This window comes from Grammomys surdaster, unplaced genomic scaffold (assembly GCF_004785775.1).
Source record: "Grammomys surdaster isolate TR1022 unplaced genomic scaffold, NIH_TR_1.0 205, whole genome shotgun sequence".
NCBI classification, from domain to species: Eukaryota; Metazoa; Chordata; class Mammalia; order Rodentia; family Muridae; genus Grammomys; species Grammomys surdaster.
In genome coordinates this window covers 6,298,011-6,314,610 of record NW_021604650.1, presented here as the reverse complement: position 1 = coordinate 6,314,610, position 16,600 = coordinate 6,298,011, and the positions used below count along the sequence as shown (strand labels likewise).

Genomic DNA, 16,600 nt, shown 5'->3' with positions numbered 1-16,600 from the left:
ATGCCCTGGCTAGTTTTATATCAGCTTAGTGTAAGCTAGTCATTTAGGAAGAGGGATCCTCAGCTGCGAACATTCTGCCACCAGAATGGCCTAGGAGCAAGCCTGTGGCATATTTTCTGAATTAGTAATTGAGAGCTAGCCCATTGTGGTGCCATCCCTGGGTAGAGGTGGTCCTGGGATGTGTAAGAAAGGCTGAGCAAGTCATGAGAAGCAAGCCAGTTAACAGCACTCCTCCATGGTCACTGCATCACCAATTGCCTCCAGGCTCCTGCCCTGTTTTGAGTTCCTACCCTACTTCCTTCAGCAATATAGAATGTCACCTGAGAGTTGAAGAAATAAACCTTTTCTTTCCCGGGTGGTTTTTGGTCATGGTATTCTATCACAGCAGTAGAAACCCTAGGACATACTGCAAGCCCTATATCTTTTCCTTAGTACTCAGCCCTTAATACACACCTTTAATTCTAAACAATGAAGGTCAAGTTAGTTTGTAGAAGGAAGCACCCATGTTTGAAAGTGATGTCTAATTGTGTGGCAGACACAGTGATGAAGCAGACAAAGATTTGACAGAATAGGAGATGCCCAACTCTCACAAGAACTTTGAAAGAGGAAAGGGAAGCTACTTAAAGGATAGCACTGAGAGTGAAAAAGGGAGGAGGCAGCCTTACCGGGAGAGTTTTACAGACACAGGTGAAGACAGAATGAGCCAGAGAATGAGAAGGAGCCAGAAGATTAGAACAGATTGCCAAAGTTAGTATGGGGCCAAGCAGAGCAATTCAGGAGAGGCCAAGAAAACAAAGGCAGATTGAATCAGTCAGCTTGGAGAGGAGTTTGAGCCAGAACAGCTGAGTGGAACCAGCCAACTAGAGTTCAGAAGGAACTAGAAAGGGCAAGCTTATTCAGCAGTAAGTCTCAGACTGAAAACATTCTAGGCCTAAATTAGATTGTACAGAGGCTAGGAGCTTCCAGGACTAGGCCTGGGTTAGCAGACTGAGGCAGTAACAATTAGTACAGGAGAATAAAAGTTACTTTTACAATTCCCAGTTTCCTTTCCTTCTTTAAGCAGAGGCTCTCAGGACCCAGTTGTGGGCTTTGAAGAATAATAGCTCCGTATTCCAGCCCCTCGGCCAAGGTGAGGGGGCTAGATCGGGCTTTCTGCTCTACAAAGAGGGCACTCCAACTGCATTCTCATGACATTGTCTCTAGGCCACTTGGGTGAAATTAACAGGACATCTCTTCCCAGATAAAGAGGCTACCCAAGATGGAAGGCAGCCCCTGCTTAGCAGTCCCTGAGCACCAGTGAGCCATGCCCAGGGAAACTCCAAATATTTACTTCATCGCTGCTGTTTTCCTTTCTAAGTACCCACGAGGTTCCCTAATGATAACTGTAGTGGCCAGTGTTGGAAATAGCACTAGGCTGCAGAGCGCTCTGGGAGATGGGCCTAGCCAGTAGGCCAAGCACCTGCCCTCTTCAGAAGGAACCACACTTAACACCAGCAGCCTCATAAAGCCTTGGAGCACTAAGTGCAATTACACTTAACATGCTTTACAAACCTCTGGCAAAAAGCCAGTGCCAGGCTTGCTGCTGTCATTACTGTAATTGCTCCTGCATTACGATGATTGTAATCACTGAAGCACTCCAGAGGCTCCCTGGAGGAATGTGCCAGACCACAGGATCCCAAAGGCTCTGTGTAGAGCAGCCCAGACCACTGTGAGGGAGCAAGGCCTGAGCAGGTGAGAAGGGGAACTGAGAATGTATAAGGCGGTCCAACTGGAGCTGAGCACACACTCCTGGAGGAAATGCCTAGAACAAGTCATCTTTCTCAAGGTGGTTGGTTAAGCCATTCTCCAACTGTTCATTTCTTGACAACAGAAGAATTCCTCCCAGGCCCATTCTGAAAATTTGATGTCACCAGGACCCTTCCCACATCATGCCCAAACTACTCGGCCTCCACAGACGGGCAGATCTGCAGCTCATCCCCTGAATATACAAAGAGCAGAGCCCTCTGATGATGGGACTGTCCCAAAGGTGGACAGTAACTGATACAGCTATGGACTCCTTGCCAAACAGCCACTGAGATTGCACAGGAGCTAATATTCGGCACAATGAAGAAGCAAAAGTCACTTCCAATGACCCATAGTCCTAATATGTGGAAGGCAGCATTCTGCCTGGCTCTCTCCATCAGCATTCACACCTGTCCCTGTCCCCTTTCAAGTACACTGAGGGAAAGCATTTCTTGGAGCAGCCCCCTAAGCTCCCAGAGGGTAAGCCTTGACTTGATGGGGGCTACGCCATCACTTGCTCTTGGCCGTCTGTCTACTACTGTCACTATTGCTAAGGGCCCCTCAAAGCCCTCACCTTGAAGATGTCCCAACAGTAACCACACCTTCAAACTGTTTGCTCCCAGCAAAAGCACCCCTCGGGCCCTCTAGCTGCTCCTGTTTCTCCTTTCCAATAGGCTGCCTATGGGGCTCCCACTCTACTGCCACCAAGAGTTACTGCTCAAGATGCTAGAAAGCACTCATACATTCAGAGGCTACTGTCATGAATGACATCCCAGGAACACAGATGAGCAAATATCTGCATCCTTCAAAAAGGTCTTTTGCTGTTTTCTACTTCCTGTACCTGGCAACTGGAACCAACTTGGTTATTCTAAGAGATTCTGAGAAAAGAATTGCTGCATGGTGGCTGAAGTCCCTGTGCCAAGGGGAACCTGGCCCTGGCTCTAGCTGTGGTAATGGCAGATGGAATCACTTCACTTCTCTAGTCCTCAGGGTGCTTTCTCATCTGCACAGGAAGGGTCACAAGAAACACAGGCATCATTACAGTTGCACTAGGACTTGTACTGAGACAGACTACACGTTAGGTATGGTTATGAAGACTGTATGGTTAAACAATGGGAAAAATCTATCATCTGAGATGAGCTCCACCTTAAAAGGGCCTGAAATAAGCCTGCTATCCCATACTTTGGGTGACATTGTGCTCCATGTCACCCAGAGCTTTGGCCATCTTCTGAGGAAACAGGAAGTAAAAAGCAGTCACCCAAATGCCCTCGAGCTTTATCTAAAGACCATCTCTGTACTGTGGCTTTCCAGTTCCTGAGTGGTTTTATGTTGTTTGAGACAGGATCCCATGCAGTCTAAGCTAGTCTCAAACTGGTAATCCTCCTGCCTCGTCTCCCAGAGTGTAAGACTTACTGATGTGTACCCACACAGCTTTGTTGGATTTGTTGGAAGTGGCTATCTTCCCTGAGTCTCTTTTTTCTTTATTTCTTTTTTTGTTAATTTGTTTGAGACAAAGTTTCATTATGTATCTATGACTGGCAGGGGGAACCTACTACTTAGACCAGGCTGGCCATGAATTCCCAGAGATCCCCTTACTTCTGCCTCTGGAGCACTAAAATTACTGTATGAAAGCCACATGTCACCACATCCACCACTGTCCATTCCTGGATTTTCATGAAAGTTCTGACTATTAGGTCTTCTTCCTGCAGGACTTGCGATTTCCCTTGTGATCTGCACATCATATATATTTTTATTTAAAAGCCAAAGAGGAAGCTAGACACGGTGTTGTGATACCTGCCATCCCTGCAGGAGACAGAAGGATCAGGAATTCCAGCCTGGGCTATATGAAACCCTGTCTTAATTGGATGGATGGATGGATGGATGGATGGATGGATGGAATCACAGAGCATCATTCTTGATAGACCTGGTCCTTACACACCAGGCACTTTACCAAGTTCTTCCTATGAACTCATTCATGCTTACACCACCCTCAGAGGCAGGAACCATTTCCTGTATTGTGAGGATGTGATCCTAGACCTGTTGGGCAGCTCAGGGTGGAGCTGCTGGCCATGCTGCTGTGTTAGAGTAGTCTAGGTAGGCTTCTAAAAGCTGCAGTGGGTGGTGAAGCAGCTAGAATCTAGGCAAGTCAGTTGAGTGGAATGTTGGAATACAAAACTAGGTATCACTGTCACTAGGCACATGCTAAGTAGTCTTGTCATCTGGGTACTCAGGTGATCAGAATCACCTACCTAAAACCCAGTAAGGCCACAGGAACCACAGAGCACCACAGGATGCCTGAGAGGTCTTAGTATACCCTACACTGGAGACCGGTAACTGAGAACTCAGAACTCACATCTAATTTCTGCCTGCATCACAGAGACTAAAACCTATAGCAAGCATTCTGCCTTTGAAGGCTTGCTTCTGACCTTTCAGGATCTAGGCCAAGGCCTCTGCTCTTTCTAGAACCCACTTGCTAAAAAGACAATGAGAAAAGATCTGCCAAGGCCCAGGTCTATCCTGGGGTGACATAAGTGACTGCCTTCTGAGGGAGTCTCCCAGTTGGCAATAAAGTAGATTGTCAATGATGCTCTGACAGTGATGCTCTGACTGGACAGGTCCCTGTGGTGACTGATGACCACACTGGAGATTAAAGCCTTCATAAAACCCCAACCTCTTTCATGTATGTGTACATGGAGTCCTTGCTTCCTCTGCCCTACTTCCCTAAGTACCAACCTTACGTGCCCTTCCGCCCACCTGCTTGGGCAGAAGACCAAAACAATCTTTGGGCCTTTGCCTCACCCCCAAAGTCCAGCCAGGGCAGGAGGGGGAGTGGTGAGGTCTCATCCAGGCACCAGATGGAGACAGGCAATTTGACACAGGACCATCTCTCCTACTGCTGAGTATCCAAGGAAACTTTAGCCTTAACCCAATCAAGAAATTGAAGCTGAGGAAGAGAAGAGCTTACAAAACAGGAGTCAGGTCCCACCAAGCAGTACTCTAGCTTCAGGGAGTCATGGCAGCCACCCCCAGGTCCAGGCTTGCCACTATCCACTGAGACGCTGGCCATCTCCAGGGCTTTGGTTTGGCACTGCCCACTTGGGCCACAGATGCATCCACAGTCTTACCTGAGAACTTTTTATCCCAGAGCCCTGGAATGGATACTACTCACCTGAGGATCCATCTCTGCCCACTCCAGCCACGGCCAAATCCAGATCTCTAGCCTGCCACTGCTCACCTGGGCATGCACTGGTCCTAGAGCCCTGACCTAGGCACTGCCCAAACAAACAGCCTCCACTCTAGAGCCCTAGCTGGTCACTTCCCGCCCAGGGATCCTCTGCCCAACAGCCTTTGCCTGCCACTGCCCATTTGGGCCATCGTTATACTCAGATCAATGGTCTGGGCACTGCCCACTTAGTCCACAGTTGTCCCCACAGACTCGACCTGGGCATTGCATCCCTGGGCCATGTTCCACCCCAGCCTCGCTTGGCATTACCCACTCGTTCCACTGCTGTCACCACAGCACCGGCCTGGACACTGCCTCCTTGGACCATGCTGCCCACACAGTCCTAGCCTGGTACTGCCTACTCGGGCCATGCTGTCCCCAGAGCCCCACAATCATCCCGCAAACCTCACCCTGCTCCGCGGAGGAACCTGCCATCACTGGGAATCAAGACCCGCGGCTACCGCCGCAGACGCTTTCCAGAATCTGATGCAACCGCGGCGCCGGAAGTCCCGCCCCACCAGTCGTCTTCCGGGCACGTCCTGTAGCTAGGCAACAGCGAACTGACGCCAGCGTGGGGCATGATGGGAGAATACTTTGGTTTTTGCCGGCGCGGAACTTGAGAAGCGCTGACCGGGGCTGCAGAAAAAGTCTGGAAGGGGCGGGACGGGGGGCGGGATGAAACGAGAGAATGGGAGGGGCGAGAAAGATAGCCTTGTCTGAGACAACTTTCCAAAAGGCACAAGCCAGGAAAAAGGCGGTTCCTGTTTACACACTCTCCTAAATCTTTTCTTTCCTGTGTGTATGATGTCACACCACCAGAAGGAGGTTTGTGAAAAGAAATGAAAAGTATTATTTTAAAAACATAGCCAGCTACATAGTGAGACTCTGTCTCAAAATATTTGTTTTTAAAAAAGTTCTGTTTTGAGGTTGGAAAACTGTTCGGTGGTTTAAGAGCATGGCTGCTCTTCTGGAGGACGCAGGTTCTATTTCTAGCACTCACAACTGCTCACAACCGGTTGTAACTCCAGTTCCAGGGCATCCTAACCCTCTTTTGGCCTTCGTGGGCTTTACATGCATGTGAATAAATAAAAATAAATAAGCCAAAAAATCATATATGTCTGACAATCATGGTCTTAATTCTGGGAACTCAGGAGGAAGAAACAGGCAGTTCTCAGTGACTTCTAGGTCAGCCATGGCTATGTAAGGAGACTTTGTCTCAAAATAAATAAATAAATAAATAAATAAATAAATAAATAAATAAATAAATCTGATAAACGGTAATATATATTGTTTGGTTATGGACCTCGGGAAAAGGGACTGAGGTGCAAGTTTTATATATCAAAGCAGACCTGACCTCCAGGTTCTCCCAGAATCCCTCAGTCCCTGCCTGGCATACCCTTGCCCCAACCCTGAACTTTCCAGCCCAAGGGCTGTGCTGCCCTTTCCCCATCTCTCCTTCTTTTCTTCCAGTGTGCTAGTGCCCTTTCTCTTTTTCTCTTCAACCCCGCCATGGTGACCGCCCTGGCCTCAGTCCTTGGAGCCAGTGAACTCTCACTTGAGAGCAGCTTCCTAATAAACCTGCCTCTGTATGGTCTAATCTGGCTTGAATTGGCTCATTTCTTCCTAATAAACCTGGCTACATGTGGTCTAATCTGGCTTGAATTGGCTCATTTCATGGGCAGCAGAGAAATAACCTATCACATAGGTCTTAGGCTTTTACTGCTGTGAACAGACACCATGACCAATGCAACTCTTATAAGGACAACATTTAATAGGGGTTGGCTTACAGGTTTGGAGGTTCTGTACAGTGTCATCAAGGCAGGAGCTGAGAGTTCAACCTCTTCATCTAAAGGCTGCTAGAAGACAGCTAGAAGCTGCTTCCAGGCAGCTAGGATGAGGGTATTAAAGCCCAAACCCACGGTGACACATCTACTCCAACAAGGCCACATCTCCTAGTAGTGCCACTCCCTGGGCCAAGCATATACAAACCATCACATGTATATGTATATGATGTAGATATATATTAAGTTGATCAGAATATATATTGCTATTTTTACAACTTTCTCAAAAAATCCTATTTTTACTGCCAGTACTTTTATTTTCTTTTTAAAGTTTTTGAGATTTTATTTATTTTTATTTTATGTGTAGAAATGTTTTGCTGGCATGAACATCTGTTTAGTGCCCAAGGAGGCCAGAAGAGGGCAACAGATCCCCAATACCTGAAACTAGAGATACCAGTGGTTGTGACCTGTAGCCAGACTCTTAACTGCTAAGCTGTTTCTTCAACCCTATAACACCAGTACTTTAAAAAGTAAAGCCCAGAGTGTAACAGAGCCCCAGACCTTAGCACAAATGACTCCATGATAAAAGTATCATTCAGGCTGTAAAACTCAGCATGTAGACAGTACACCTGACAAAACTAAAACAAGGACCTAATGCCTCAAAGTCCATACAAGTTTGGGAAAGTCTCTAAATGTACTAACCTTCATTTATGGCTTCTGTAGTTCTGCTTCTGTCTAACTGTTCTTGTTACCTGAAGAATGTCAATTGAAAACATGGTTTTTATGCGTAAAAGCTTACCCTGAGGAAGGTTCAGTGCTACATTGGGATCCTGAACACCCAGTGTAGTTGCTGGCCAGCTAATAAAGATTCTCTATGGGCCGGGCAGTGGTGGTGCACTCCTTTAATCCCAGCACTTGGAAGGCAGAGGCAGGCGGATTTCTGAGTTCGAGGCCAGCCTGGTCTATAGAGTGAGTTCCAGGACAGCCCGGGCTATAAAGAGAACCCCTGTCTTGAAAAACAAAACAAAACAAAACAAAACAAAAAAAGATTCTCTATTGTCTTAAACCCACGTCTAAGCAGTCTTCTCTGGTGAATCCCACAACAGAGAGTGGGCTGGTGGCACATGCTTGCAATCCTAGCACATGGGAAACTGAGGAAGAAGGATTACCACAAATTTGAAGGCAGCCTAGGCTACATAGTTCCAGGCTAGCATCAGCTAAGAGCAGGACCCTGTTTTATAAATTAAAAACAAAACAAAAATGAAAACAACTACCAACAACAACAAAAAGAACCTGTAACTTTTGCCAGGGAAAATGGTAGTGAACACCTGTAACCCCAGAAATTGAGACAGGAGGCTTAGGAATTTAAAATCATCCTCTGGGGCTAGAGAGATGATAGCTCAGAGATTAAGGGCACTGATTACTTTCCAGAGGTTCTAGTTTAAGTCCCAGCAACCACATGGTGGCTCACAACCATTCATAATAGGATCCAATATTCTCTTCTGGTGTGTCTGAAGACAGCTACAGTATACTCACATAAATAAAATAAAATAAAATAAAATAAAATAAATCTTTTTTAAAAATCCTCAATTATAAGTGAATTTGATGCTTGAGTTCCTGCTCTGACTTTACTTCATGGTAGACTACAAGGTATAAGACGAAACAAACTTTTTTTTTCCAAGCTGCTTTTGGTCTTGGTGTCTGTCACAGCAATAGAAACCTAACTAAAACACATCCATACATATCGAGTAAAATAGTTTTTAATTTAATGAATTAACCATCACATTATGTAAAGAAAAAGGAAATGATCAAAGCACATACTGTGATATTGTACAACTTTGGACAAAAGCACCACCTTGGTAGCATTAATATTTCAAAAGGCTCAAAGCACATAAGCAGGTCTTGGGGACTGTCACCATCCCTAGTCCTGAAGTTGAGGCAAAAACACAGTTTTCAAATACTTTATTCTGGACTCAAATTTGAGTGGCTGTGGCCCTAGAAACATAGATTTAGGTACCCCAATTTCATGGCTCCATGGAGTTTTGTAGAAGAGAACAAAAAGTTATAAAGTCTTCAGACACACTAGTGGAAGAGTTAAGTGTCCCAGCACAGTGTTAATCTCAGCTATGGCTTCAGGTGTATGACAGCATTCACAGTACTTGAACTGGTGGAGAACTGAGTTTTATGAAGTGAATAGTTCTATATGTTGTGATTGTTGTTTTGTTTTTATCTGTTGTCAGGATATTTGGGGTTCTCTACAAATACCAAGGCTGGCAGAGTAATGATCTATTTTTGTTTGTTTGTTTGTTTGTTTTTTCTCAGTGTAGCCCTGGATATCCTGGAACTTACTCTGTAGACCAGGCTGGCCTCAAACTCATTAAATCTTCTTGTCTCTGCCTCCTGAGTGCTGGGATTGAAGACATGCATCACTATGCCAAGCTAACAGATCCCATCTTTATGGAAGAGGTCATAAGTTCTTTGTAAAATGAGTCAACGTAAACATGTCTGAAGCTTTACTGTACACAAGTGATTGAATTAATTACCATCAAAAAAATTTTACCCAGAATTGTGCTGTGCTTAAATACAGCTAAAGTAAACTGCTCGGGTCAGACTCTAGAAGTTTGAACTAGCACAGGCTAAGTTGTATTGAACTCAAGTGGATCTAAGTTCCTGTAGGAAGTTGTACCTGAAGCCAAGGTGGATGACTCCACCTAGGTCCTATTACAATAGGTCTATTGTGGAAACAAGGACTTTCTGGCTTGCTCAAGGCTAGGGGAGGGCACAATTCCCCCTTATTAATTTTTTAAAAATGAGCAGTACCAATAACTGGATGGGGCCATAAGATTTACTTGTTTTTTTCGTCATTCCGTCTAGAGTAGAGTGGCCAGGCGCCCTTGCCTGCCTTAGGTCAGTGTCCATGTTGCTCCTTATTACCAGTCGTGGAGAACATACATAGCAGTATTGATATATGCCTCTGTCTTAGGTCTATAGGAGCTCAAGAACATTCTTTTTTTTTTTTTTTTCTGTTTTTCAAGACAGGGTTTCTCTGTATAGCCCTGACTGTCCTGGAACTCACTCTGTAGGCCAGCCTGGCCTCAAACTCAGAAATCTATCTGCCTCTGCCTCCCAAGTGCTAGGATTAAAGGTGTGTATCACCACTGCCCGGCATAAAGAACACTCTTATCTGTCTCTGACTACCAGCCTTCTATGGCACACTCATTCCCATACAGATCAAAGCCAAATATGAATTTAGACCAAAGGACCTATGAGCATCCTATGAGCATGCACTCAATGCATTTCTTCAAAGTGATGGATAACTGCCATAGTGAATAGCTGAGCTTGCTGAAGGCGATCCTGTGTGAAGGCAACCAATCTGTTTAAGATAGAAGGTCCAAAAGCTAAAAGCAACAAGATTATAATTAATGGTTCAAACAGTGTAGAAAATAAAGTTGTAAGTGGGAATTGTCCCAGGTATCTAATTCAGTTGCTAATTGGCAAGGATCAAACACAAAGTTTGGCTATCAGGTATATGGTGGGTGGTTTTAAGTACTGATAAAAAACACTTACTCGGGGCTGGAGAAATGGCTCAGTGGTTAAGAGCACTGACTGCTCTTCCAGAGGTCCTGAGTTCAAATCCCAGCAACCACATGGCGGCTCACGACCACCCATAATGAGATTCGATGCCCTCTTCTGGTGTGTCTGAAGACAGCTACAGTGTACTCATAAATAAAATAAGTAAATCTAAAAACAACAACAACAAAAACCACTTACTCTTCAGTAAGAGTGGAGACTATACTCAAGGGTAACTCAGCTGGCTGATAGGGATTTTGAGTCATCTTCATCACTGGTATCATAATCATTAGGCTCAGGATCCATGTCCACTTGACGAGCCAATCTTTTGGGCAGCTATCGGGCTCCATTTTCTTTTTGTGAAAAAATGCAAACAGAACCATGGCTCCAAATTAAAACAGGGTCAGGACTATTCCATGTATTAGTTAGGGGGTCTCTCCATTTAACCCTGGCAAATGAGCTGGAAGTGACTGGATGCCAGTGGCGATCTGCTGCAGACTGACCTTTAGCATCAGTTTGAAAAAAAAAAAAAGACAAAAGTAAGGTGTGCTTTTGGTGACCTTGGAGGGTATAACTCCCCCTCTTTTGTTTTTAAAAGCCAATTTTTCAGAGTTCCTTGTAAAACCAGGGCAGAAGCGCCAGTAGCTGATCCTCCCTCACTTACAGAGTTATGAAGATATTATTTTAAAGTTCCACAATACTTTTTCACAATACTTTGTTCTTGAGGATTATAAGGAGTCCCAGCAACACGAGTAATATTAAATTGTCAACAAACCATCTCAAATGCCTGACTGCAATAGCCAGTTCCATTATCTATCTTAATCTGTTATGGAACACCAACCATAGAAAAATAGTGTAGGCAATGACTAATTACACTTTTAGTTGCTTCTGTTAAAGCAGTTGCAACTAGAAAGTCTAAAAAGGTGTCAAGTCACATGTACATATTTTAATTTTCCCAAATCAGAAAGGATTAACACCATTGTGAAGAAATTGAGGACATTGAGAACAAGTTTTTACAATTGACATGTACATTCTCTAGAAGTACCAAATTGTTGTCTCAAGCTATTACTATTTTTGATAATAAAAGAATGAGATCATATGGCCAATTGTTCCTGTAAGGTTTATAATCTGCCTGGTATACAAATCTGCTGTGGCATTGCCCTGGTGTCCAGGCAATTCAGTGTGACCTCTTAAATGTCTTATAAAGTTAAGGAACAGTATATGTTTCTTAAACTAAGCTGTAATTGTATAAATAACTGTAAAATTTGAGAATTAGTAGTATCTAAAAAAGTAACAATTTCAAGCAATCATGAGCTATATATTGGTTATCAGTATACAAATTAAAAACTTGATTTTTCAACATTTTAAAAACAGTGGCAAAAACACGCAATTCAATTATCTGTGCTGAAGCAGGGAGAAGTCAAGAGAATAAATATGTCTAATTACATATGCTACCTTCCCATTAGATGAGCTGTTTTTAAATACAGTAAATACCTTTTCTATGGGCTGCATGCGTAGATTTTCAGGAAATACAAAAGTATGCATAGAGGAGAATTCTAACAACTTGTCTTTTGAATAATGATTATCAATTATCAATTTTTGCCTAAAAAGTTTGCCATGCAATAGGCCAAATATCAGTATTCTTCAATAACCAATTTAATTGTTGTTTGGAACAAGGAATATTTCATTAAGTTCTTCCTCAAAATACTTTTGTGATCCTGACCTACAATTCTGTATTAGCATGGCAACAGTTTTAGAATGGTCCCTTTTGCCAAAGAACTGCTGTGGGACAGCCAACAATTGATTAGTCTGTATAATGTATCTATTGTTGGCTAATAATGGCTCCCTCTACTTTTTGTAAAGCTATTTATCCCTCATCAGTTAATTGTCCAGGGGAATTAGGATTTGCATTCCCCTTAAGAATATCAAACAGAGGTTTAAGTCCTTCTATGGTGAGTTTAAGGTGAGGTCTTAGCTAATTAATATCTCCTAATAACTTTGAAAATCAGTAAAAGTAAACCATTTTTTTTGCATGCATACCTGCCAGCCAGAAGAGGGCACTAGATCCCATTACAGATGGTTGTGAGCCACCATGTGGTTGCTGGGAATTGAACTCTTATATTTTTGGTTGTGAGGCTAGCCTTTAACAGTTGAGCCATCTCTCCACCCCCACCTATCTTTTCTTATTGGAATCTTCTGTGCCACAATCTGCTTAGGCTATAACTGAGGTCCCAAATATTGAAAAGATATTGTCTTTGAATGTTTTCTGGAGCAACAAGCATTCCCCAAAATTTTAAAGCTCGTTGTATGAGAGCAAAAGCTTTCAGTAAAACTCCTTCAGAGGGATTAGCTAATAAAATATCATTATCATACAATGAATAATATACACTGAGAGATTTAAACTCCTAACTTCTTGTATTGAAGCAGCAACAAATTTTTTACATAATGTAAGACAATAGCTATTCCTTGAGGTAAAACTTTCCAATGATATCACTTCATCGGCTCTCCAAAATTACAAGCAAACTTACTAAATGCGACCCTCCCACCTTCACAAGGATGTAAAAGAATGGTATAAAAACAATCTTCTAAATCCATAATAATTCTATATGCATTTCCTGGTATGGCAGCTGGAGTAGGCAAGTTAGGCTGTAATGCCTCACAAGTTTTGTAAATCTTAAGTTTGAACTTTGTTTTGGATTAATGGAATATCCAATTCCTTGTAGCTGAGTGAGAGTATCAGATAAAAGCCAAGTTGAAGGCCAGTCTTGTCCTCTCTTACTCTTTGAGTAATTCTTTTATTAGCAGGCACTGCTATAATGCCATGGAGGGAAGCAGACATGATTTTAATTTCTCCAGCACAATCATTATCTCTAACTCCTGGCCCATAAGCTGTCTGTTGTGAATGTCTTTTGGTCTGAGGCTGACCCCTCCTCTCCAAGGAACAAGCAAGGCAATAAACAAATTCCAGAAAACATCTTTCTAGGGCTGGTCAGGATGACCAAAACAAAGGAATGCCACACAAGCTTCTGCTGAGCCCACTCTGAGCTTTGTTTTAACTCAAATGTAAATGTTCTTAATCTGGGCCTATTTCCTGAGGCCTGGACCAATGATTATCCTTTCTGAACTGAGGACAGATTCTAGGGGAGTGATTTTGCTGTCTGCCTATGCCTCTATTTTTTTTTGGACAATCTTTCCTAAAATGACCTATGCACCCATACTTAGAACATCCCTTATCACCTCGGCGCTGTGAAAGCATGGCTTGGACTGTAGTTAGCATTCTCATAAGCCAACTATGTAACAAAAGTTTTAACCATTTTTTTCTTTTGAACATGAAACATAGAACAACAATCATTCAAATGATGAAACAAAAAACAGACAATTGATACAAGTGGACAGATTGACTCTCCAAGGACAGACACTAGACAGAGAAACCAGAACTAAGGATTTCTCCAGTAGGAGCCAGAGAGAAAGCAGGACATATTCTGATTTTCTCCTGTTCCTAGGATTTCTCTGAAATAGCTTATTTCCCTTCTCTTTTGCTAACACAGCTGGAGAGAGGACAACTGCTTTTCTGAAACCCTTTCTCTCTCTCATATTCAAGGTCTAACTTTTTATCTTCTTCTTAGGAGGTGCAGCGGCAGCTACTGATAGTTACTTTTTAGCACCCTGCTTTCTTAACTTTCCAATTCCTTCTAACCCTGCTTTTCTCACCTGAGGTAGCTCTTAGGCTGTGAATGAAGGCCTTGAAGTAGTCAGCTCAAGAACTTTGGAACACTTGTCCCTCAGGAATAGAGAGGCTAATTAACATTCCTGGTTAGCTCAGGAACTTTGGAAAGGTCATGGGACACTTGCCAGATGGGAAAGGCTGATTAACATTCCTCAGGCCACAGGGGAGGGAACTTCCTCACCCTGTGGGTGAGGAAGGCCCAGAGCATGTAGAAACACTCTTCAGGAAGGACCAACCCTTGCCACCTGCAGACAAGGGAAGTCCCTGCCACCTCATTCCCTAAAGACCAATCAGTTTAAAAGTCACACTGTTCTGCCAATCATATTTTGCTAGTCACTGTTTCTCTATCTACTCCTTAAACTGTATAAAAACTTACCAAATGGGCTGCCTGGGGTCATTGCCCCTCCCTTGGGTGCAGGACGATCCCAAAGCATTGGATCATTAAAATTCCTCTTGCTTTTTGCATCAATTCATGTCTGCACGTGGTTCACTCGGGGTTTCTGGTGAGCTGAGGCTCATAAGAGTCTTACAGCCTATGATTCCCCCCACTCGAAATTTCGCTGTCATCCCCTAGGTGAAGTTGGCATTGGGTCAACACCTATTCAGCCTAGCCTGTATCCTTATGTACTTCCTGCAATACAGCCTCCAAAAGGTAACTAGTGCTAGTGTAGAGTGAAGAATTATAGATACTGGGTATATAGAATCCTTTTTAGACATAAAATATTCTTTAGGCTTTCTTTACAAAGACATGGAGGCATGAAGCAAGTTAAGAATGTGGACAGACTGGCTAGAATGCAATTTAGCCAGGTGGAACCAAGCTGAGAACCATAGTGACAGGGCAAGGCCGAAGTAACAGGGCAGGACCACATTCTTGAGAAAGATAAGCGTACAGAGAGTTTTCACCTGACCCTGACTCCCGTAGGTTGGGTTCCTTTGGAATGTTCCACTATTTTCATGTTACACCACCCTAGCAACCTCTCACCCCCTCCCCGTTCCTTGGTTTGTGGTTTTTCCCCTTAAAAACCCTTCTCAAACTGTCTGTCGGGGTCAATTCAGCCAGCTCCTGCGTGGGCATACGAATTGACCGGCAGCTAGTTGTCACGCCCTAATAAACAACCTCGCAATTGCTCCGGTACACGGTGTCTCGAGCAGATTACTGGGTGGTCGCGACTTTCTGAGACTTGAGAGAGGGTCTCCCCTCTGCGGAGGTCTTCACTAGCATCAATGCTGTTCGTTGCTTACCATGTGAGGGATACTCTTCTTCCATTTTTTTTCTTTTTTTTTCATTTTAAAAAATAATTTATTTTTCCATTCTAGGTTCCAAATGAGGATCACGTGTCACATAGACTTGTTAAACTGCATTAATTCCTTCGATCTGGAACAGTTCTTCAGCATATGTCTTTCATGACCTTGCCATTTTTGAAGTATACAAACCATTTCTTTCAGCAGGATGTCCATCAATTTATGTAAAACGGTTTATACTATAATCTTTGCAGATCTTACTATTTTCACAATTTAAAAAAAAGAGAAGCAACTCAGAAAGAAATAGGAACCCAGAAAGCAGTAAATTTTATGAGGTACTGATTAGCATTTTTTTTTAGATTTGTCTAATTAGACAATTTGTCAAAAGCTATGAATTCTTTTTAAATAGCCATTTCTACTGATTACAAAATATTATCACATAGAAAAAAAATTCCCAAATAACCTTTTGTAAACCACTTGCACTTTTTTCCTGCTAGGAAGGTGACCTTAGCTAGAGGAGGAAAACAAACAAACAAACAAAACAAAAACAAAAACAAAAAAATACCAAGCTTGTTGGGTTCACAGGTACTGGTAGGCTGTTTCTTGCAACTGATGCAACGTTTAGTAACACATGCCACACCCCTGCGTTAAGTATGGAGCCAGCCTCCTTTCCAGGCTCCTGGTTCCAAGACACAGTCCCCTCTCACCCCCTCCCCAAACAATGCAGCCCCCTGACTCCCATGGCCATTGCCTTCATGCCCCACCTCTACCACAAACCCTATTTTGTCCTCAGGCGGCTGACTGCCCCACTCAGGCCTGCCTCTTCCCCAAAGGTTGAGTGAGATTCATTCACTTAGCACCTCCGCGTTCCCTCTCTCCTGCCGGCCCAAGCTCCTCCCCCCTCCCCCACCACCACTTCATCCTCAGAATTTGATTTCTAAGTACCCTTAATACTAATGTCCCGAAGGTCCCCTTGGCCAAGGCTTCATTGAAGCCCAGCCTCACCAGCTTTTGCCAGCTCATAATTGACACTCTCGCCCATTCCCGATTTGGCCCCACTGTTCATCCCGGTCTGGCTCTGACCCGTGCTGTGTCGCTCTGTCCTCAGCAGAGGCCAGGACAAGGTTCACTGCAACAGCTGCCATCACAACGGGCCCATCATTTGGGCACCACCTATAGCCACCAGTGGCCATGGACGAACTGGGTTCACCTGAAAGGAGGGCTGAAATGAAAAAGAGACTGAAGGGCTAGAAAAAATATGAAGCTAAGACAAAG

At 43.7% G+C, this 16,600-nt stretch overlaps 1 protein-coding gene across 2 annotated transcripts in view; it reads right to left on the bottom strand.

Moving 5' to 3' along the window:
- Cars (cysteinyl-tRNA synthetase) overlaps positions 1–5,524 on the bottom strand; it is a 46,255-nt gene extending 40,731 nt beyond the window's left edge. For both annotated transcript variants that reach the window (XM_028770958.1, XM_028770959.1), the window contains exon 1: positions 5,416–5,524. In XM_028770958.1, the coding sequence (XP_028626791.1) occupies positions 5,416–5,440 (25 nt within the window). In that variant the 5' untranslated portion in view covers positions 5,441–5,524. The remainder of the gene's footprint in view (positions 1–5,415) is intronic.
- Positions 5,525–16,600: the final 11,076 nt, after the last annotated feature.